General features: G+C 42.5%; 1 protein-coding gene across 1 annotated transcript; it reads right to left on the reverse strand.

Moving 5' to 3' along the window:
• Positions 1-4,199: 4,199 nt before the first annotated feature.
• On the reverse strand, positions 4,200-24,072 carry LOC144738321 (claudin-19-like). The gene is made up of 5 exons (XM_078621384.1): positions 23,916-24,072; positions 14,919-15,259; positions 10,022-10,186; positions 6,790-6,874; positions 4,200-5,473 (listed from the first exon to the last, which is right to left on the reverse strand). Exons 2-5 carry the CDS (start codon positions 15,139-15,141, stop codon positions 5,293-5,295), a joined length of 654 nt encoding a protein of 217 aa, XP_078477510.1. The 5' UTR covers positions 15,142-15,259; positions 23,916-24,072; the 3' UTR covers positions 4,200-5,292.

Raw genomic sequence — 24,072 nt, forward strand, 5'->3', positions numbered from 1 at the left:
TAAATGACGTCACGCTATTTTGGCCGATTTTTGACCCCCATCCCCCCCTCGTGACACGGCGTCACAAAAAGTCAGACCCCCCCCCCTCAAAAATGACGTCACAAAGCTCTGCCCCTCCCCCCCCACAAAACCATATTTCCATTTTGAAAATAAAACATGCTTCAAATCACTTTAAACTATTGTCATTGTAGTACGTATTTAATGTGGCGCTGCACTCTGATGTTGTAGGAGAAAACATTTATTAAAAAGGAGGCGTTGGAAAGCTGAAATTTAGCATAAAATTAACTTGAAAATATTCAACGTCTAACTAAAACTGCAGATGTTCAGAATATTATATTGAAATTCTCTTATAATTATAAAATATTAAAAGTAAATATAACTATTTAAAAAATACTTGAAACTTTGTAGTAGAACGAAGCAAAATGGAGAGTACAATTATAATAATCACATATTCATTTCACAGAATGAAAAGCCCTGGTAGAACCATTAGAATCAAAATGTTAAATAACAATCATTATTTTTTTTTACAAAATGTATGCTTCTCCATTCTCCCATGGAGAAGTAAAATGCTCCTTCATTCCTTTTCAAGGCAGCGTGTTATCATTTGTGCTTGTACAGCAACATCACTAAATAATGACACATTATTGTCTGTTTACATGCGAGTGCAATAATTACACAAAATCCACGTTGGTTTGTGTAACGTCATTTTACTTTCTGAATAATTTTCAAAAGTAATTTTCCCAAACCATTAGGAAATCTATTTTGTTTGTGCACATTTTGTTCATTTCTTCTGCTAAAGTGGCTGTGTTTGCTGGGATTTTGTGTTTGCTTGTACTTTTTACTGTTATTTTGCTATTTTTAGTGACTCAATTTTTTGTTAGACCATCCTTGTCTTTTTGAGTTCTCACCTGGTTAAACAAAACAAACTTGAACCTGAATATTAATGCATGTCTATTGGCACTAGGCTTAATACAACCTGGTCATATCACCACGTAATTTAAACGTCATTCCGAGAGGACTACGCCATAACACGTTTTTTAAGGTTATCTGTTTCCACGCTCCAATTATATATTTCATTGTTTTTTAAACTGATTGGTCTACACCAGAGATAGCCTTCTTAGGGCCTTGTCTCACTAGTGTTAGTGTCAGACCAGAGAACTTCCAAAAGGCGAATAGTACAAAGAAATGATCTGGTCTGACACTGGTGAGACGAGGTCGACAATCAGTTTCACGGACAATGCCATGTATTATCAGATAATGTTTTGTTTTTTTCGTGACTGCAGGAATCCGTACTCTTTGGTTCTTTCGGTAAAGTCACGTAGGCTGCGATCGAAACGTCGCGATTTTTATTTTTACCTACGTGACTTTACCGAAATAACCAAAGAGTATAATGTTTTGTTTGCATGTTCACCACAAGTACGTGTGGTTAATGCAGACATGATTCCTTGTAAAAGGTTTATATTTGGTGTTTGAATATCTGAACACCTGAGAATAGGTTTTCCCCCTTTTTTCTGGCAACAAAACAGGTGTTAAGATGTTAAAACACCAAACTGAAACCTTTTAGAAGGAATCATGTCTGCATTAACCACATGATTCCTTGTAAAAGGTTTCAGTTTGGCGTTTTAACATCTTAACACCTGTTTTGTTTGCCAGAAAAAAGGGTAAAACCTATTCTCATATTTTGGTACTGGCAAAGGAGGTCCCATGATCTTAACATCAATTTTTTAGGTCTTTCGGTAAAGCCACGTAGATAGGAAAAAAAATCACAACATCCTTCCTCAGCAGCTCTCACTATTTTTTCACCTGATGATTGCTTGTGTTGCAATCGAAACGTCGTGATAGTTTAATTCCTTTTTTCTATCTATGTGGCTTTACCAAAAAACCCAAAGCATATGAATTACGCAGTCACGAAAGCTTTAAGTCAAAATCTTAACACCTGTTTTATCGCCAGAGGGTAAAACCTAGTCTTATTTTTTCTTTGATATTGGCAAAAAAGGTCCCATGTAGTAATTGTCATTTTACTTTGAACAGTATACCATATAACAATACCACAGTACTGTGGTGTGATTTTATTGCCTCTCAAAATATCGGGTTAGTTATGGGGCACGTAGGGCGGACAAATCTACTTCATTGCAGACGGTGAATATCTCTGGAGTGAGCATGTAGTGTACGCGTTGTCTCACGGGATACAACGGGAACGCAGTGGGTGGCACACAGTTCCTCCACACAAATGAACTCCCCGTTGCTCCGTTTCCCATTCTTAAAAGGCTTCCTATCCACATGACCATCTGGGCAGTTTCTGCCTTTTGTTTGGCCTTTCCTCAGCGCGGGGCACAGGGGCGGGTGGGGGCGAACATTGGCAGCCGCTGCTCACAGCTTACAAAGGATACGGGTGGCCAGGACCACTCGTCCCAGGTGGCCTCATTCCAACAATGGCAACACATACAAAGTAACGGAGGGGCCCTCTCCACTGCCGATCACGTGCGCCACTACTCAGCCCAGCATTCGTGTTCTACCCGAATTGTAGTTGAACTTCCACTGTAGCCCACTTTTAAGCGTTACCGTCAATTGGATAATTACTTGAGATTTTTCCAACAGGCCGATAATTTACGTCCCCAGAGAGATGGTGATGATGGGTAAAGCAACTCGACCACCAGGGCTCTCTATCCGTGGTTAACGCAGTTATTTATACATTAACATTGTATTGAAACTATCAGATATCTCTCATAATTAACGTTTTTGGGTTAGATCGCGTTATTTATAAATGTGTCATAACCCTCCACCACCCGACACGGCCAATCAGTAAAAAAGTGTCACGTTGACAAAAGACAAATAGTTCACTACTTTAGCCCACCGGTGTGTTGAAGAGTGAATCCACAACATTTCCAATTTTTGACTACGAAGTTTCGCTGGTAATTAACATCCAGCATCGGCCAATTTGCCAGAAGAGTGAAGCCCTCCACCTGCTCCCGGTCTGAAATAGAGCAGCAGGGTGACGCCATCATTTAACTCATTCAGGTGCAGCGATTTGAGGCGGAGGGGGGTGTTATTGTAATTATATAATAGATTAGTAATCAGTCAATTGTTAAGATTAGTAATGAGTTGTAGATTAGTAATTGGTTGTAATGTGTTATTGTAATTATATCCGTTAGTAATCAGTTACCCCATGTGATGCACCGTCACTTCATAACAAAAGCCATCAGAAACATAAGAATGCAATTGGATAGTATGTCCTACGGCAGGAAGGAAAATAAAGTTTTTAAATACAGTATATTTATAATTCAATGTTAGGTTTTTACAACCAATCCAGAGGCAGTAGATGGGTGTCCATAAAGATATCCCGAATTTCAATGACACGGGGATTCTCTTAGATATTGGAGCGGCAAAGCTACGTTTTCCATCACCTTCAATTGCATTGAATGTTGGCCGAGGTGATGCTCGCCAGCACAGGAAGCCAAGGAGTGAAAGAAGACTTCAGGGTGCCGCCCAAGATAAAGTGCGGTGTCAATTTCGTTATCAACAAGGTTTGTGAGAGAGCTCGCACTCCACACTGGGGCACAGGACTCCACTGTGGTGGACCAGGGCTTGTGTCGATATCTTAAACATGCGGGTATCCATTTCCCCCACATTGTTCCAAGTTTCCGAATTATGAATTACCTCCCCCGTCCTGCACCCCCATTTGCTATCGTGTCATGAGACGAATAATTATTCATAAAGGACCTGGACAGCACTGTGTGCTTCTAAAATTCCCTTCAAGTAATGTCATATACACACAAGGGAGCAGGAAATTCCCAAGACCCCTCCAAAAAAGAAATTCCATCGCATAATAAATACAATATTTTGTTGTTTTCAGAGGTTGAACTTTGCTAAATTTTTCACAATCAAATAAAATGTATTTTAATGTATTGCCAAGACCATCAACGTATTACATTCACTTGACAACCTGGGTTATTCACAGGAAATTGCCTGGATTCTAACCCAAAATCTCAGCAGTGCCAGTTTTGTGCTCTGATCAACCACCAGGCCAGCTTTTGGTAATTTTAAGTCAAATAAAGTCTGTCAATAATTTAGAATGTTAAGAATTTTCAATTTAAACATTTTCCATGACAAAATAGAGGACTCATTTTACAGTTGGGTTATTCTACTCATTAATAGACACGTATGGAAAAGCAAAAAACAGGTAAATAAAATACGCACAGTTTTTTTGTTTGTGCAACTTTATTACCCAACAGATCAACAAAATATGCAAAAGTAATACAATTCATCACCTATACCCCATAATGCAATTAAGACAACCCCGAATAGTATGCTACTTTAAATGGTTGCAGGTATTGCTTTGCACAGTGCAAAACACCTGTGTAGCCTAACAAGGCTCTTCCAATCAAACACCGATAAAAAATACTTAAGTAAAAAACTATGAAAATTTAAAATACATAATTAAATCCTTGTCAATTTAAGTGTAAGCATGTCACACAGCACAAAATGTATGGCCATTTAGTTTTGATTTAACCAAATCGTAAAGCCAAGACTAGCACAAATGAAGGGTTAAAGTTCAAGAGGTGATAATTCTGTAAGAAATGGTGGCATGAATGAAAGTGTGCACTTTGCTTGGCTAAGTATGCAGGACCAGAAGCCATGTTGGGGAAACCTTCAGGTTCGGCACACAAGTAAACTTTATTCATTGAAGTATGTGGTCTTATAAAAAGGTCATTGTGAAGTTGCCACACGACTCGGATGTTTATGCTCGGAATAGTGAACTGCAATATTATAACGATACACAACCACAAACAACCCCTTCATACATCACTATTCATTGGATACATATGCTAAAAGTGTTTAAATACATCTTTAAAAAAAACATTTAGTAACGTTTTTTTGGTGGATTTTACACTCGACATTACACGCAGAAAGGCACTGTGCATGGGGCCACATCAAAGCACGCACACCTGCCAGAACAAGTATTTACAACCACTTCATACAAATCATCAAGCCATAGATGCACGAGCAAATTTATGATAAAAAAAAATACATTAGTCCACAAGTTGTATTTAACATACTGCACTTTCAACCAATTTCATAAAATTTTGATGTACGATTTGTTAACAACCACAAAATAGTCGTGCCAAACACTCAATCTACAACGCAGGGATGTTCTCAACATAGCAATTTAAAAAAATCTTTTAATATTCGCATATTAAGGTTCAACAAAACACTCCTTCAAAAACACAAGAACTTTACAAAATAAAAAAACGAACACTCGAGCAGCTGGTTCGGTCTGCTACACTTCACCCGTCACACATACTCCTTCTGGGCAGAGCCCGTAGAACTGGGGGGCCCGCGCCGCGGGGGGCCGCGCGGCCGTGACGTCTTCCCCGACGACTTGGAGTTGCAGGAGCAGCACAGGAAGGCGCCGCCCATGAGCACGAGGCAAGCGCCGGCCCAGCCCACAAAGAGAGCCTGCCCAAACTCATACCTGCAACAAGAAATCACGCTTGTCAAAGGACTATATAGGCAGCCCTGTATGTAGTCACTTCTTTCGCACTGTACCTAGCTAACCGTGCAAATTGGAGGTCCGAGGGAAAGACACTAAACACAAAAACAGTTGTAAAACCTTAAACTTACAACATGGCTTCCCATTACAGGGTTACAGATGACACAGGATTAAAAAAGGGTGCAGCTAGTATCCTAACTGATTACAAATTGTGGTACCTCGAATGACCATTACTAAGAATTTGCAAGCGATACTATGAGATTTTGACACAGGCAAGAGGGGCTTGCTTCACCTCGTGCAAAACATTAGCATTACAACTTTGGCTAAAATCTATTTTAGACCAGAGTAAGAGCTGCCAATAGAATTTGGATTCATACAGCTCCCACATTAAAACAATGATGTACACATCTAGTGAACTGGGAACGTGCAAATGAGGTCAAACGTCAAAATTGTACTCCACAATCAAAAGAACTGTGGGGTGGGAGCTGATCTCCGAAGGCAATCCTGGAGGAAAGCTAACGACGCCCCTCCCAATTGGTACTCATTTTGTAGAGATGGGCCAATCTGCCAGCAACCAGGATGCAAACTCAACCTTGGTGATTTTGAGGCAGGCACACTGCCAGTGATCCACCCAGTTGGTTTACTAGAAATCATTCCAAAAAAAGTGCTGCTTTTGAAATCTAATGTTCAAGAGTACTTGCGATTATTCAATAAGTTGTCAAGATTCAGTGCTAGCAGTATAAATATAATTGAAATAAAAAGTTATATTTTGAAAACATATACGATCTACATTACTATACAGCCAGTTAATTGAAATAACGTAAAACAGTATTGTAATAGAATGAGTCAAATACCACTAATAACGAGAGAATAAAAATGTTAATATCTTAAAATCATCCTGGCCTTGCTGACTTTTGCATCATTACAAGACACATTCGAGAAACCCTACTCCATACTCTACAAATCACACAATACCACAAAAAGCAACAATTTAAGAAAACCAAAGCACACAAATAATATACCCCACACCAACCAGTAAACACCACCCATTCACACCACTGCTGACAATGCCTAATTTCAGCCTACATTTCAGTTTGTAGGTTGTGAAAAAGAGACGTGGAATTTACAAAGTAAGTTTCAATGCATTCGAATTGTATATATGCAACATGAAATACCAAATCGAAAATAATCAAAAAGGTGGCAACCCATCGCAGAAAGGCCCTGGTTTAGCCGCTGAACTTTTGTAACCTTATTGCCCAGCAGGTGGCTGTCTCGTGCACGTGAAAACCGGCTCTCACCTGGCCTGGACAGGCGTGTTGGGGCTGTAGAACTCCCGGGCAATGTCCGCAGCGTAATAGGACGTGGCAGTCAGACACAGTAGCCCTAAAACACGACGCGCACATACGACAAAAAGCCCCACATTTAACCTTAAACACGATTTGGCCAAGTCTGGTTAGCAAGTGTATGTATAAGGCTGCCTAGGCACAGGCCAGAGTAGTTTGACCAGCTCCATGCCCAGCCACCTTGGTTTCTAATGTGCTGTTATCATACCACGTAAATGAATGTCCACCTAGAATTGTGGTGGGTTTAAAAATATAAACTGAAAAATTGCGTCATTGTTATAGGAAGTTGATAAGACAGCACTGGGCCGTATTTAAAGTGACACTGGCGGTATTAGCGCAACTCCTAAAAAACAATGTTTACAAGAGTCAAAGCTTCATGTTGAGGTTAGCACCTGTCGACATATTATACAGTTCAATACAACAGGCCGACGTTTCTCAATAGACAAAGCTCATGAAGCTCAGCAGCACCCTAACTTATGCACAGGCACAAGTGGGGCACAACGCATGAGATTAGGGAGGGAAAAACCCATGCAAGTAGGGAGGATGAGTCACTCACTAAGCAAACACGCAAACAGAAACACGGCTCACTCACACGCCTCGGTTCAGTTTAAGAGCAGTACAGTAGCACAAGTACAATCATTTAGATATTTAATGTTTGAAATGTTACCGCTTTCCTCCTAATGGCCACGGTATTGTGTATTCTTTAGTCCTCGGTTGTGTTCCTACAAAGTACCACTTATTTTAACCCCTAAGAGGATGATTGGCTAAATGTACTCCGCAACTTGAACCACTTGAATTCACTGCGCCCGTGCTAGATTGACTGTTTATGCTGTGCAGCACATATAATTAACTTTGGCTGAAAGAGACAAAGTTCAACATCGATTAGATGCCATTGGCATGTTTAAATTAGCTATAATTGAGCGATTACAGGGAGGTGGAAGTTATGGCAAGAGGGCTCAGGGATGCCAGTGGAGACAGAAGGAGCATCGCCCCACGCTTCGGCTTAACAGGGCTGGAGTTCAGTAGGGGTCAGATCCAGCGGTGGCACAGGCTCTGTCTGCTGGGCTCAGTGTCTCACACAGGCAGGGGACTCAAGCTATGATGCAAGGCTACCACGTACGTCTTTTTCCTAAGAGTCTGCAGTGTTTTACAGCAGAGGGCAATGTTGCTGTGTGTAATCCCAAATGAGTAATATGCATGAATGGTTTCAAATTTGGCAGAATTTAACCATGATGCAGACAATGACCTAAGTCTTGCAAATGCCATCAGAATCTTCAACACTCCCGCTAGACCATGTCACTGCCAAAAAGGTGAGAGTTGAGGTGTGTGATGAAGAAATACATAAGTGCCAGTGGATTTGGAGATAAAGTCATGGCTATGGGATATGCTAAACAGATTGAGATAAGAGGTCCTGCAGAGTTGAGAGCTGTGGGAGGCAAGGAGGAACTTAAGATTGATGATGGCTCTAAGACAGTGGTTCTTAACCTGGGGTGCATTCACCCCGTGGGGGTGTGATATGCCCTTTCTGGGGGAGCGAGGCATGCCCGATGTTTTAGAAGGTAAATCAAAAGACAAATTAAGCACGGGCACGTAAGTACAACTACTTTGTTTCAAAACCTTTGTATTTATTAACATTATATTTTTTTACAATTGGGAACCCAAGGGGTGCAAGGCTGCAGTCAAAGTTAAGAACCACTGCTCTGAGTTTTAAAACGCTTGAACTTTGATCTCAATTTTAGGAACGTTTAACTGGAAAAAAATCCAAGATGAAAATGGATCAAAATGAGTGGACAGTGAAGTTGAGTGTGAACATAAGAACTGCCTTTCATTAGCAAAGAGTTATTGAAGCTGGACAATATTTTTGCCAAGTGGGGGGAGGTGGAACATTCAGCAGAGGAAAGCTTGAGGGTTGAATACCACAACATGGGTTTTTGAAATGTATAAAACCCTGAAATGGACACGTAGGAACATTCTAGATTTGAAGCTTTCGTGACTGCAAGGATTCAAACTATTTGGTTTTTTTCGGTAAAGTCACGTAGGCAAAAAATAAAAAAATAAACAACTAAATTTGATCACGACGTTTCGGGCGCAACACAAGCGTCCTTCTTCAGGTGGGGACAACATAGCGAAATCACAACCGCTTAAGTGTCACATTTAATTACATTTTTTACCTACGTGACTTTACCGAAAAAAACAAAGAGTACGTAGGAACATTTTGAGAAATAAGAAGTGGAGCAGGAGAGGAGTTTGCCAGAAATGCCTACAAGAGATTGAAGACAGCCCTAGAGGGTAGAGGGGTCAAATGGTGTTGACAGTGGTTGTGCCGAGGAGCACAACGAAAGAGAAATAGAGTCTGAAGTCGGGAGGTCATTGACCACACGTAGGATGGCAGTATCTGTAGAATGGCTTTAGTGAAAATAAGATTGGGCTGGGTCATAAAGAATGGAGGGAAAAAGTATTTGAAAATATACCATCTTTCTAGGACCCAACAAAACAGAGGCTGGAGATTGAATGGCAGTTTATGGAGTTGTTGGGATGCAATGAGGTGTTTTTTTGGGTGGAAGTGATGGCAGGAGTCTTGGGGGGCTGGATAACAATGCCAGAGGAAATGGAAACATTGACAAAGGCTTTGATGGAGGGTGCTACGGAGGTCATGAAATAGTTTTGTGCATGCAGGATCCTCCTTCCCCCGCACCTCTGATTAGCACAGTTGGCTATGTACGGTGCGAAAGAAGTTCAGGCATGGAATTAGCGATGGGATATTTTTTTTTACCCTAGGAAGCCATTGCAGCAAAGTTTATGGGGAGGAACTATTTTCAAATTATATATTAAGGAAAATGTTAGGAGCATATTTTGTGCTAGAAGCATTGGTCATTGTTTCGAAATGGATTGTATGAAGCGAGAGAATACCAAAAACAATGTCCAGGTTTCACTGTATACGTGTTCGTTACGGGCAGGGCACAAACAAGCAATATACATGGACTCGATTGTGGAAATGCCGTTCTATGGGAGCAATAAACCGTACAATAGATTACATTAGCAAGTCACGGTCATTCCACCTAAAGTTAGTGTCAGATGCCAAATCGTGGATTCACACACCCAAGAAAAGAAAGAATCCCTCGACAAAACAGCCACGCATTTCCAAACAGGATGCAAACTAACCAAACACCACCATGTACACACGCACCGGCAACGAGGAACACCACTCCGCCGATGATGGCGATGCGGTTCTTGCGGACTTTGTTGTCCGCTCCCATGCGAGTGCACTTCATGCCGACGGCACTTACTCCCAGCGCAAAAAGACCCACCACGATGGAGCAGATCATCAGCGCACGGGCTATCTGCACCCTCGCTGCGCACGTGCAGACACACACACACACACTTGTCTTTAGCAATCGCATTTCCCCGTAGCACTCACCCGTCTCATCTTTACAAGGATGTTAGAGTGCAAGCTCACACCCCCTTAACCACATTTGGATTAAAATGGTTTTAACCAAAACTTAATCCTAGCCAATTATCAGCTCTAATTTAAGCACATTATCACAAACCTTACAATTATACAATGGAAGATTTCCTTTTTTGATTATTATGAATAATCCTACAAAACAATGAAACAAGCCAATTGACCATAATTATTACACCATTGTAGCAACATGGAAAGCAGCTCAGTCATAACATTTCCAGCAAATTCATTGAACGCAAAAGTATTATTGTTTATCGGTTCCTTGCATTAGTTGCCTCCACATTTGTATTTTTAAAACACGTCAATGTACAAACGTCAACAAATGTCTGCACTTTTAACTTAATGCATGCGAACAACACTAGCATGCAGGTATAATGCATGCGGGCATCATTTCACTTGGTAATAAGGCTGGGACAATTAATCTTGGGCTGTAACTGGAAACAACGGTCGCATTAAGGGTCACAATGGGCAACACATCTCAAAACCAATTTTTGCGACATGAGAATGGTAATGCCTTGGTCCCGTGTTTGATTGGACTGTGAAAAGCAAAGACATTGCAGGAGCTGGCTTCGTAGTGGCAAAGTGTACCGGTTTAATAATGAAAACCGTGGCATAAACAGGCATTAAAAGATGTTCAAAGACAAAATACACACCTATTACAAGGCATCAAGTCTACATTGACCACACATACTTGTGGTAGAAATTGTAAACAAATATGCTTTGGTAATTGTATGCACAGTCCTTGAAACTTACTGGCCTGCACCAGGGGGACAGCCTTTTTAATGGCTTTGGCTCAACGGTGTTGGAGCAAAAACCACCAAAAAAGGCAAACGGTACAATCATGATGGAGTCTTGAATGCCGAAGCATTAAAAGCTCGGATTAAGCAGTTCTACAAGTGGCAAAAAGGGTCAATAGAAATTAAAACAGTCTTGATCTTCATCTCTATATATGAATGAATAACACAAGTACAGAAGAGATTTGCAATAAATATATGAAGTAGGTTGTAATTTGTATTTATTTTCTGCTAATAGTGGACTGGAAGTGGACTGGAACATCTATATGAAGGAAGGGATGTCACGGAGTTGGTTGGCTGCGTATACCCTGCCCTGTATGTGGTTTAAAATGTGTTAGGATTGGATGGAACAGCGAAGTGTCATGGCACAACCGTTGCAACATGGGACACCATAAAATGTAACGCAAAGCAATAATGTTTAACAGTACATGATGTAATATTTGAAGACAAAACTGCACGCAATGAAAACCTTTAGCATCTTGTATACAATACTGTATGACCAATGCCACTTCTCATATCATGGATACACTTTAATATGAAAACCTTAATTTCTTCAATCATAAAAATAAAACTTATCAACTCAGCGCAACAATACAAATAAACTTGTATGCACATGTAGCGCAGTAGAACTAAGCGGAGATGAGGAATTCTATAAGGGCTGTTGCCGTTTATTAAAACACTGCTACACTCGGCATCCTACGCTCACACCAATTTAGGTGCACTCTCTCACGGTCCTTTACACCGAATACTATTTGGGTCCCACACACGGCTACCCTATGGGCTCTCACTCGTCCACGCGGAACGGGGGTTCAGCCAACACCGCTCCGAGGGGGAGAGACCCTCTCCCAGCTGATCCTTACCCAGGTTCCCCACGACACCCCCACCTCTGTCACGGCCCCCCTTAAGAACCCTTTGGGCAGCTCCTCCCCCCCAGCTCGGCTCCACCCATGTTCCCCCGAAGGTGCTCTCCAAAGCACCTTAAGTAACCCGTGACGTTACGTCATTCTTGATTGGCAACCCGCTCGCACCTCCCTCTGCCCGCCCCCTCATTTGTTACTTGCAATACTCCTCTACACATACATGAATTGTATTAACTTGTGTTCATAAAATCAGGGTTTGCAACTGCACACTTAAAACATTAGGTGCTCAAGGATGCATCTGCGCAACATGTCATGGCTTTATTTTGGTGATTTCGAAAAGTGTATTGGTTTGGCTATGTTTGTTTGTTGTAGTACAGAGTTAGACTGATGGCCTTAATCTAAGTTGTCTTGTGGTTGTTGTTGGTTGTTTGACTTGCATCCCACTGGGATTTTTGCACACAGCGTTGGTGTACGGTGTTTTTTCTGCAATATTTTGCTGTCTTTTCTTGGATTTTCTGTTTGCACTTAGTCACATATTCACTTTAAGATGTTTTTTTGTTCATGTTTTAGTTTTTTTTTGTTTCAGTTGCACCCGATTCAAGAGCCGAATGGCTCACAGGGCTATACCTAATAAATTAACTTGAACTTGATGTCTTCTCGGATTAGTGAGAATGTTTCCTGATCAAGTGACTCGTTGGTAGGGCACTTGCCTTCTAAATCAGAGAGTTGAGAGTTAAAATTCCAGTAAGGGATCACCAAGCTAATAATCACTGAGGTTGTTAAAATGAATACCATTTTTTGAGTCAACATTGGTCATCTTGTAGAAAGAATGACACACCTGACAATGAAACGTGTAACTTCCATTGTGAACAACAGCACCACTGAGCGAGGGAAGCACAGCCCCCGATGCTTGTTTAAACATGCAGATGCACTCTCATACTCACATGCCCTTTGGATTGCACCCGTTGGGTTGCACTCATGCCTTTGGATTGCACTACTCTTCGATTTCACATTAACATGCTAATCTCTCACAGTAACATAGCCACTTCCGTGCCCTCGTCCAGGAGGCCACTCTCCTCCTATCTTATAGTTACATGCTCATTTCTCATATTAACATCACTAGCCCCGGCCACTTCTTTATGACCCTTGGGCTACACCCATTTCAAACCTTTTAAAACAGTCTGCCTCAGCAGCAGACCATGCTTTCCCACCTGATGACGGACGCTTGTGTTGCGCCTGAAACGTCGTGATTTATTTTATTTTATACCTACGTGACTTTACGAGTATGCAGATGCATTTTAAGACACATGAACGACCCCAGCAATAGTATTATTACACTTGCTGATCCAAAGCATTACACGTCTCAAGGCTATTTTTTTCACAGCAACGTTTCTGGAGTAGGGGGCAATGTTGCTGTGTAATCTGCAGGTAATTTTTTTGCATTGACGTGTTTTTTTCTTAGATATCACTCAAGGACGCGCCAACAAGCACCTCTTGCATGCGCTCTCATGCCTTGAATACGAGAGCTAGAGTCAAACCCAAGGACAGGGCCAGGGGGGGGCGTCATCCCTAAGCAGCGGGGGTGGACATTCCAGAGCTCAATCCTAATTGGACGAATCAACAAGACACCAAAAACAAGACGTCTGTTGTATTGGACTTAGTATTATCAAGAGGTTGACTGCTACATGCGTACGTGCCATTAGTCGCATCGCATGCTTCCCATGTCACCCTTGTAAATGAGACCATTCTGGTCTCTTGAGATCACACTTAGTTAAGCAAATAAACTGAAACTTCGTATATTGGAGGCTTAGCATTGACACCTGATAATTTTCACACAGACAGCAATGATATAAGATATGCACGTAAAAATCGCAGAGAATAAGTACTTATCTGCAATTCAAGCCATTCTGCAAACACAAAGATGTTGCAGCATGTAATGATAAAGTTGCAAGCTTTTAGGGTCAAACTTAGAAAAAAAAAGTTGTAATTCTGCAAATCATTGCAACAGTAATAAATAAGTAGGCAAGGGGGCTTTGCTAATATGCTTTCATGAAGTAACATTTAATCCATCAGCTTATTGGCATTCCAGTTTACAGTTTACCCGTAGCATGGGTTTTAATCAAGAATGCCTCTAGCCAAGCATAGACTTCAACCAATTCCCAGCAAAATGTGGCATTCTAAACCATGGGGAAACTTGTTATGGCAGGATCCACAAAATAACAAAATGAGTCTCAGAATATTCTTGTAGTGTTTTTGGGTTTCTTAATACATTTGGCGTGTGGTGGCACACAGCTGTAATCCAGTGACTTAGATGTGGCATCAGTAAGAAAACAATGCATTAAAATCACTGCGCTCACGACACATGCATTCAAGTGTTCAACTTGTGTACTACGCGATTGTGCGGCAGGGTTTTGCACAAACCCTGCTTTCCCCTAGGATGGCAGGAAAAAAAACTGATTCCCTGAATCGGCACCAAAAATCGTGACAAATTATCGAGTCATAAAGCAGGTGAATTTCCACAGGCCTCGTGGTGGTGGATCATTTGGGGGCACAGGCGGCACACAGTTTGGATAATCGTCCTCGTGCCACCTTCAGATAGACAGATCGTGTATTTAACTCGTTAGTACATGGGATGGTTTGGTAAAGAAAGCGCCCCCTCAATGTGGCAAAACCTACTTCACTCCCTATTTCACTCAGGAATTTTTTTTTAAATAGGGAAAAATCCATAATTACTTTAAAGCACAATGCCACACCTAAAAGTCAGCACTGATTTTGAATCACGACACCACACCTTGCAAGTTGGTCTTGTGATTGACACATTTTGTTATAAACCTGTCAAATCCACATTGAGCAACGAGTGACAACACCTTACGAATGACAACCCCTTGGTAGAGACAGTGATGCAACAATCACCACGACGAAGTGTTGCGCTCCCTACAAAGGGCGTCCGCGTGTGTGAGCACTCACTGGGCAGCGCGAGGAGAGAGTCGAACACCTTGCACTGGATCTGGCCCGTGCTCTGCGAGGCGCAGCTCATGAAGAGCCCCTCGTAGATGCTCACGGCCGTGATGATGACCTCGCCGGCGTAGGCACTTGTCTTCCACTGCGGTAGTGCCGTGGCGGCGATGATGGCGATCCATCCGCACATCCCCAGCGCGTAGCCCAGCATCTGCAGCCCAGAGTTGGCCATCCTCGCTTGTCTCTTCACAGCGGTCACTCAACAAGAACTCTCCTTGAGAGATTCAAACTCCCACTGCCGATTTGGTCGCTTTTTTATTTCAGCAGTTATTCTTTGTCTTCAAGAATGTCTGTGGAAAGAAAATGTCAATAATTATGGGTTGGTGTAATTTTTAAGTGTATGAAAGGAGTGAAGTTGAGCATCTCAAGGTTGATCAGTTCAAGGTTCATCAGGGCAGTATTCTTGAAACCTTAACATTTTAAGTCAATACTAGTCCCTTCACTTGAAAGGTCAAGTTGGATAAGTTTGTAAACCCACTGCACAAACACCAAGCAAATCATGTCGTGGTGCTTAACATTTCACCACAGAAAATATATAGTTTTGTGCAAAATGTTCATCAAAGTTGCACAATATCCTAGTCATACCCAACAAATGTGCACATTGCAGGGAACCTTTGTTCAATTGCTCCGTTGCTAATACAACAAAAAACACATCAACTGGTGACCGATGGACACAGCCAATAGAAAAACAAGTTCAAGCACAATGCACACACTTCTCGTGAGCATGGATAGGGTGAGGATCTACAGGGGTAAACACTTTTATTGTGCCATAAGTCTGATACGAAGATACATTTACATTTTGAAAAAAAAAGAGCTAGAATTGAACCCATGTACATACAATTTGCAAGTGCCAATGACACCCGTGTGCGAGCAGAATGTATGTAGCAATGCCTTAGGTTCATTATTTGTGCATCTTGTTTCACCTACATTAGATGCATTCCACAAAACCTGCGACTATAATGTACCCATGTGCTTTTAAGTATCGTACAAGGAGATTACGAGTTCGTGCACAGACAGATAGCCGTCGATGAGTAAACATGAAAAATGTGGTTGTGGAATGGGAAACATCCAGACTGGTTGTAACTGGTTTGACTATAACAAGGGGGGCAATTGCAAACCGTTGGGTATTGCACAGTGAACATTGGAAGTAAAGAAAATATGCTGACAAAAATTTGAGGGGGACATGAAATGGGATGCATATGGAGAGCACAAAACCCCACATTTTCCTGGAGAATAAGAACAGGAATAAATGTAGGTGCAAAGTTGCTCAATCTCTTGGGGTTAACAACCTCGGGAGGGAACAGTTTTGATTTCGTACAACCGCAGCGTGGGAAACAGATGGTCACATTCAAGTGACCATCACCAGGACACGTGGATTGAGAAACAAACACATTTACACGTTTACAAATGGTCCTGTCTGCTTGCCGACGTTTCACTTTACCAATGATGGCAAATTGTAAAGCTAAATGATTTCCGGCCTTGTGTGCACATATTAAGACAATGCTAGCTATTATGTACAACTGAAAGAATTATAGCTTTAAGTTACCCAGATCACAGGAAAAAAACTTAAGCAGTCAGTTATTTCTATGACATTCCAAACATGCTCAAAAACTATGGACACTACTTAACCTTCAACTCGATGTATGTTCCAAGATGTAACGGTACATTTTAGTGAACTTTAATATAGAGAAAAAAAGAAGCAACCTTTGTTGGATTGAAAGCCAATGGTCGAATACATCAATTCTACCTCTTGCTTAGGAATCTAACATGTTTATAATTTTGGATTTGCATTATATGTAGATTGAAGGTATATCAGAAGATCCTCACCAAGGTGATCTGGTCAAAAGTTGTATTAAAGAGGACAATTTCCTGAAAACCCTTGGTTGGTATTTTCCATTGAAAAATAATCAATTTAAATTTTTTTTTAACTAATAATTAAGCCAACAAATGCTGAGAAGGCATTTTTGAATAGCACACGGATAAAGTCACAGCATGGTAAGATGCAGTGGAAGGACAATGTTGTCTCCTGTGGTTGAGTGACACTTATTTTCATCTGTGCAATCCGGAATTAGCTCCAAATCAGCACATCATCATCACGCTAAAAAATAATCGATATCCTGGCATTGGGGATAGCAATCATTGATTACCAATAGCTCTGTTCTACTGTATTTAAATCACACACATCAACATTTAGGAATTTACAATGCAATCAAGCAGGACTGACACGAAGCCAGTATTGCGCCTGGAACCAAATGCAAAGTCAAATGAAAAAATCCACCTTACATTTCCTGCTTCAGCCACAGAGCCAAATATCTTTCAACCAACCTTCAAAACACTTCCAGCAACCAAGGTTATCACACCCATTATGGCCAATAGCATGTGTAAGCCGCCTATGTTTCTGCAGCACCCATGTTGAACCAACACGCTCACTCTTGGCCTGTGGTTCCCAACATTGACCCAGGCACAACGGTCAACCCCTCAACATTTTTTTTCAGACCATGCACAAATAGCATGTTTTTTTAAAGATTAAAACTACTGTATTCAGAAAGCGCTGTAATATATTAATAACAATTGAACAAACTATTAACGTGCATTTTATGGACTTTCATTAAGATGGTTGACACAACTAGTCATGCAATGGGCAGAAAAAATCGTGGGGTTTAGCTAAATAAATCACAGCATCTGTAATAGTTCTGTGGGCCACGTCCCAAGGCCTTGCAGACCACAACGTGACAAAGGGAGATGTCTGCAGAGAACATTTCTACCAATTCTTAGTAATATACCATAATCTTGGATTGCATCACTATATTATTCTACAAGAGACTGAACTAAGTTCACTGTAGAGGTTCCATAATCTTATGGCAGGGCCAGTCTCTGGAGCATTGACTGTTCACAACATAATGAGTGTTTTGAATCCTGAGTGGGATTTGACCTCTCAAATATTATGGTCAAAGCTAATAATAATGAAACAATGACGAATAAACTAAATGAAATTCTATACCAAATAATAGGAAGAAAAACCCAGGCATGGAAATTATCCAATATACATCGCCACACAACAATAACTGTGCCAGCTGGCAGTCCTAACACGCCGGGACTCTTGAATCTAAGACTTCCCATGTCACGGTACAAAATATGTATTATTTCATCTTCAACCTGCCTCATCTTAGAATGTGTTCTTGTCCAGCAATAAAAAAAAACACTAGCTGTATTTAGAATTCATAAAACACAGTTCTTAATTTCTGCTATGTAACAAGCGCTCGAGGAGGCCAAAATGTTGGTTGAGATCTGCCAGCAACAACAACAAATTATCAGCTTGTGGATAAAACCCAGAGGGCTCCTTATAAGCAGACAATAAGGAAGCAAATTTCACCCCATCAGGGTTTAAGAGAGATAAAATCAATAGACAGTAACATACAATTAATTATCGATGCAAAGATAGTTTAATCTGTTATGCAATTCATTGATCTATAAGCAGAATTTAGTTATCTACAAATGGCCCTACTTGACACGAGCATGCCATGGGTCAAGCCTTTACCATCTGTCCTAAGGCTCATAACACGTTGGCAGGCCAGTGTTGTAAGGGGAGCCTCGTATAAATTAAGGGATTCCGGAGCTAATACTTATACTGTAGGTAATAATTGAAGTAAGATCATCAACGTTTAGTCACTGCTAGATAAAGGCCTCCCACAGTCCATCGACATCTGACAGTCGTGTGATCTAACAATCAATCACTCCCGACTTTCACTCAATCGCCTGATAAGATGTAATCTCACCCACCTTAGGTGGCTGTCATTAGTCTTGATTACTGGCTATCATCCCTTGTCCTGCCCAATGTACCACTTGTTTTTCTTAACAGTTGACTTCTGACTTCATAACGAAATTTTCCTTTTGCAGTCCCTGTGTATTTCCAAGGATACGTCAGCCAAACAAGTGCTCTACAATCAGCAGGAAAAATATCCCAAATCAACCCGAGTCAGCATTTCAATATTAAATAAATGTACTACTCGTCCGATTTGCCAATAAAGAAAGTGAAAACCAGAAACACACAGCACATCAGAGCTAAGAGGATGAACAGTCAGTAAATAGGATGAGAACCCAATCAAATTTCATTCGCAAGATGGAGGAGATTAACAGATCATAGAAATGCCACTGTACTTCTTTAGCACGTCCTACAACTGGAACTAGTCTGGTAATGGTGCATTGCACTCATTGAACATGTATATGCACAGCATGAGATACTTCACAGTAAAACGGCAAGCATTCATAATCATATTAGGGTAGCAGCTCGTGTGAGGCCATTAACGTTGCATGTCACTAGAAACACGACACCCACGTAGAGCACCAACACGTGCCGTGTGGCCATCACTGTACCACTCAGGGGACAACGCGTCTCCCCGTCATACTGGACGCAAATCGCCATCCCATTTTACAAACACCAAAGACCCAGGGAAGGCGCTAATCTATTCAAGGGCAGTGGCCAGCCCAGGCGACCAGGCGGGCTGGGATATGGTAATTTGAGCAAAGGTTACGTTTAGCGAGACAAAACGAGGGTGTACTGTAATTACATTACTTTAGAAAGGAACAATGCGATAAAATGAAAGCCAAGGAAGAGAATTAAGTGCCCTGACCGAGAGGCGGATAGAATCAGAACCGGTTGGTCAAGAATTTGGAGACAAAGGCATGGGGCACATGGGCGGAGCCGTTGGTGGACATCTTACGAGCCTTCTTTCCAGGGTCCGAGTGTTCAATGCCACAAAGGGCACAAACTGACCTATCCACTGCCCTGCACTGGACTCCTTCAGAATGAGGGCCCGGGCAACTCACAATTGTTATCTCAACGGACTATTGGCTGAAAACGTTCCATAAAATTGTAAATTTACAAAAAACTACACTCGATTGTGGAAGATATAGCTAAAATGGAAATACTGTGATACCCCCAAGGATGAGTAGTTTATAATACAGTTTTTTTTTGGTTAGATCGCGTAAATATATGTCCTTAAACCCACCACTACCCGACAGCCAATTAGTAAGGTTTGTCACTTAAACATAACATGGCAATTCGTCACGAGTACAGCACACAGTTGTGTTGGAAAGCAAAGCCACATTTACATTATGATGACGTTTCGCCAGTAATTACAACTAGCTTCAACAGGCGACAGCTAGATTTGTGGAGAATTCCTCCTGTTTTGTTCCTTAAATAGAGGGGTAGATGTGATGGCATTATTTGTGAGTCCTTCTTGAGCGAAGTGGGGGGGGGGGGGGAGATTCATGAATGCATATACAAGACAATGGGTATACATTGCCGGTTGGGTTATTTAAATGGTAATCAACGTATGCATGCGCATTATGCAAGCCGGGTTGGTGGTGGGTTTAACGACACATTTATATATTTACGCGATCTAACCCAAAACACCTGTATTATGAATGATATTGGTCGCGAAAGCCTACGTGTGTTAAACTGATGAAAAGTTTGTTCATATGCTATATAATACACAAGGTATATTACACATACAGTAGAGTATTTTATACTCATAGGGAACGCCTAACAAGCTACAAACCCAGCCTATGTATTAAACACATGGGCAGACAGACGTTAAGAGATGCATAAGGTCAAATGCTACACACACACATTGGCTCCATGATTCGCCGTCATCGGCCATGATCTATCCACGGTTGGCTGAAGGCATGTCCAAGCCATCACTCCTGGAGATTGCATTGAGTAACCCAATCTACATTATAGATGAGAGTCTGAAAACGAGATGCTTTCACCTAAGTTATTCACAGCTACATAAAAAAACATGTTGCGTGGGCACTGCCGTGAGCATTAACCTCGTGCGCCAAGATTAAGTCACGGTTTTGATTTTAGGTGTTTGGAAGTTTCCCTAAACAGAAATGTTACGTCAGAAACACACAAACTTGGCAGACAGAGCAGCAGCTTTCACACTGGCGGGATCGTCAGAGGACGCGAAGGTTATTAAACCCGTGAAAGGCGGCGTTACGCAAAAAAACTTATCACAAGGCTTCAAAACACGACGAATATACAGCGGTAATGAGACATCACAAGTGTAAAAACGGCTCTGATGTTTTCAAACTACCATTGGCATTCTCACGTGAAATGATTCAAACTCTTTAGTTCTTTCGGTAAAGTCACGTAGGTATAAAAAATAAATTGATAGTGATTTAATTTATTTTTGATTATTTTTTATTTTATTTTATACCTACGTGACTTTACCGAAATAACTAAAGAGTATGGAACATTAGTCACGAAAACTTAAAATTTAAACTGAAATGATTCACTAATTAATTCACTCGGAATCATAATCATTCACCAAGCATCTCGTTTTCCGTCACCATCCACCACGCCATGTGCTACCCAACAAGCACGTGTCTCTACAACCTCACAGAAAATGCAATTTCGTAGGCGACCAAATTCCAACAACAGGATTGGGTTTTACAAAAAAAACGAAATTGCAGTTTAAACGCGTTGAAAATGAATATGTAACCGTGCTTTATAGTTTATATGACCAGTAGCACCCGCCAAACTGAGAGGGCATGGCAATGAGCTCTCAACCTTTGTTAAAGGACGCTGTGCGTCTAAACGAAGGTGAAATGTTACTACGACGCCCTGCTGCAGCGGTGCACAACACCTACAACTTTACTACGGTTTGGGTTCTAGTCGTTGTACCGTGTTACTTTCGATCAAACATTTGCACAGAGTACACTACCCGAATAGTTCCTTCAACAATTATTTTCTTATTTTGCTTTGCTAGTTGCTTCTACACAGGTTGTTGGCATGGTGTGGTAGGAACTGGTGCCTCAGACAGAGGTTCAATTTCCAGGACAGCCTTTGAGGAGTTGTGTTCTCCCCTGGTTCTGCGTGTTCTGGGTTCTCCAGTTTCCTCCCATAACAATTTCTTTTGAAAATATAAACAGTAATTGGTATTGGCCAAACATCCCAATGACGAAACGTTACTGAATTAGGATTATAAATATGCAACACTCCCTCCACAACTGTGATAACTTGGCAAACCCTTCGTGAAAAGTAGAGACTCAAGGATTTCCTGGGCAAACGTCATAATACAATATTAATACTACTACTAATAATATAGCAACAACAGCCGCCTTTAGTCAATCAGTGGCGGTGTCTCCACGTGAAGTGTCGAACGAGAAGCTGACATAAGGTGAAGGAACAAGACCCAGGTCCCTTGCATGGGTTGACCGACTGAGATGACCGACTGATGCACCAACAATAATATAGTGCAGCAGGTCGAATTGCACAGACATCTCGCACATTTATTAAATGCGCTCCCCACTCAATCGCTGGGGGGGGGGGGGTGGAAGTCCCATTGAGAACACCTTTGAGATGTAAATACGTTGTAGAGGCTCGGAACAAGAGAGCGATTCTCGCGCTCCAAGGGCAACAGCCTCCTCCACACGACGTCTCGATACATTCTAACAACGCGAGGTCGATAGCGTACAGTGGATACAATGTAATAAAAACATGCGTGGGGGGCTGCGAGAGGAGGATCATTCCACGCGATTCAATAAGCGAGAATGTAATTTCGCAAACGCCTGGTAATTTCGGAGGAGGAAGTTGTCAGCAAATGTCGCGACGGGTTCTTCATGAACACCGCAAAGTGGTTGGACACGCAGCACCTGCAATGTGTTTCCTCTTCCTTGACACGCAAACCCGGTTAGGGTCACCTGCCCGGTCCCCCTTAACGCCATACCACCACCACCACCCCCCCCCCTTTCAAACTCCTACCCGGCTACACCTTTTCCCCTCCTACCCTACCTGACTTTGAGCACCCACATTTTTCCATGATAACGCTATTTTCCCTGCCCCCCCCAGTTCATCATGCTGACACATATCCCCACCCACACCAAACCGCCTGCATCCCCCGGGTTCCTCCTGCCGAACACATTCCCATACCCCCCCCCCCCCCCCAAGACCAAACCACCTGCAATCACACAGGTTCCTCCTGCGTGATAACACATTACCATAAACCCCTCCCCCACCAAACCACCTGCACCCCCCGGGATTCAACATCATAACACATTCCCATACCCCCCCCCCCCACACCAAACCACCTGCAGCCCCCCACGGGTTCCTCCTGCCTGATAACACATTCCCATACCCCCCCCCACAACCAAACCACCTGCACCCCCCACGGGTTTCAACATCCTAACACATTCCCATACCCCCCCCCACACCAAAACCACCTGCACCCCCCACGGGTTCCTCCTGCCCCCCGCCAAGTGCCCCCACCCCACCCGCAGCAGCTCGACCGCACGCACAACACGGGGGGGGGGCGCTGTTGGCCGCATCAAAGCCCCCCCTCTGGCCGCCTTCGTCTGCCCCCAAGCGGCACCGCGTTCGTGTTCACTGCAGGCAAACTCCACCACCTGCAGTCGCTAGCGGCCACCGGGAATCGCACACACACACACAACATCCCTCGCTGTGACTTGACACAAGCTGCTGGGTTGAAGAAGCGTTAGCAAGGACCGGAGCGTCGCAACTACAATAAAGTGACGTAGAATGGAAATAATAAAATGACAATTTTTTTTTTATTATTTTATTATTTCCATTCTACGTGACTTTACCGAAAGAACCAAGAAGATGAATCCCTGCAGTCACGAAAGCTTTAAATCGAAATTTCACAATAAAGTGGTTTGGCCAGAAATCCGCACGGCCGCCTTTGTCTCCCCAGTAGTGTTGGTTTAAACATGGCACCAGGTGCTGCTCATGGCCGAGTCGACCTCGGGGAGGGCTCGGAACTGGTTGTGATAATCGCCGATTATTAGCCGCGAACGGTAATCGAACGGTGACCACCGCGTTCGTAGCGGAGCGCACGACCCACCACTGCGCCACCGCTCCCCACAGAGACCCACGCAGACGGAGACCCACGCAGAGCCATCGCTCGCTCCCTCTCACTCACTCACCGGTCGTCTCGACAACCCTCTTGGGTTCCCGGCCTCTCACTAATCCCGGCGACAGAGCGTGAAGCTGGGGAAGCTGGACACACACAGAGAGAGGCACCGCGATGGCACCGCGATGGCACCACGAGCAACTGCGACTGAATGCACCTGCGACCCCCCC

This window comes from Lampetra planeri, chromosome 1 (assembly GCF_965212315.1).
Source record: "Lampetra planeri chromosome 1, kcLamPlan1.2.h2, whole genome shotgun sequence".
NCBI lineage: Eukaryota > Metazoa > Chordata > Hyperoartia > Petromyzontiformes > Petromyzontidae > Lampetra > Lampetra planeri.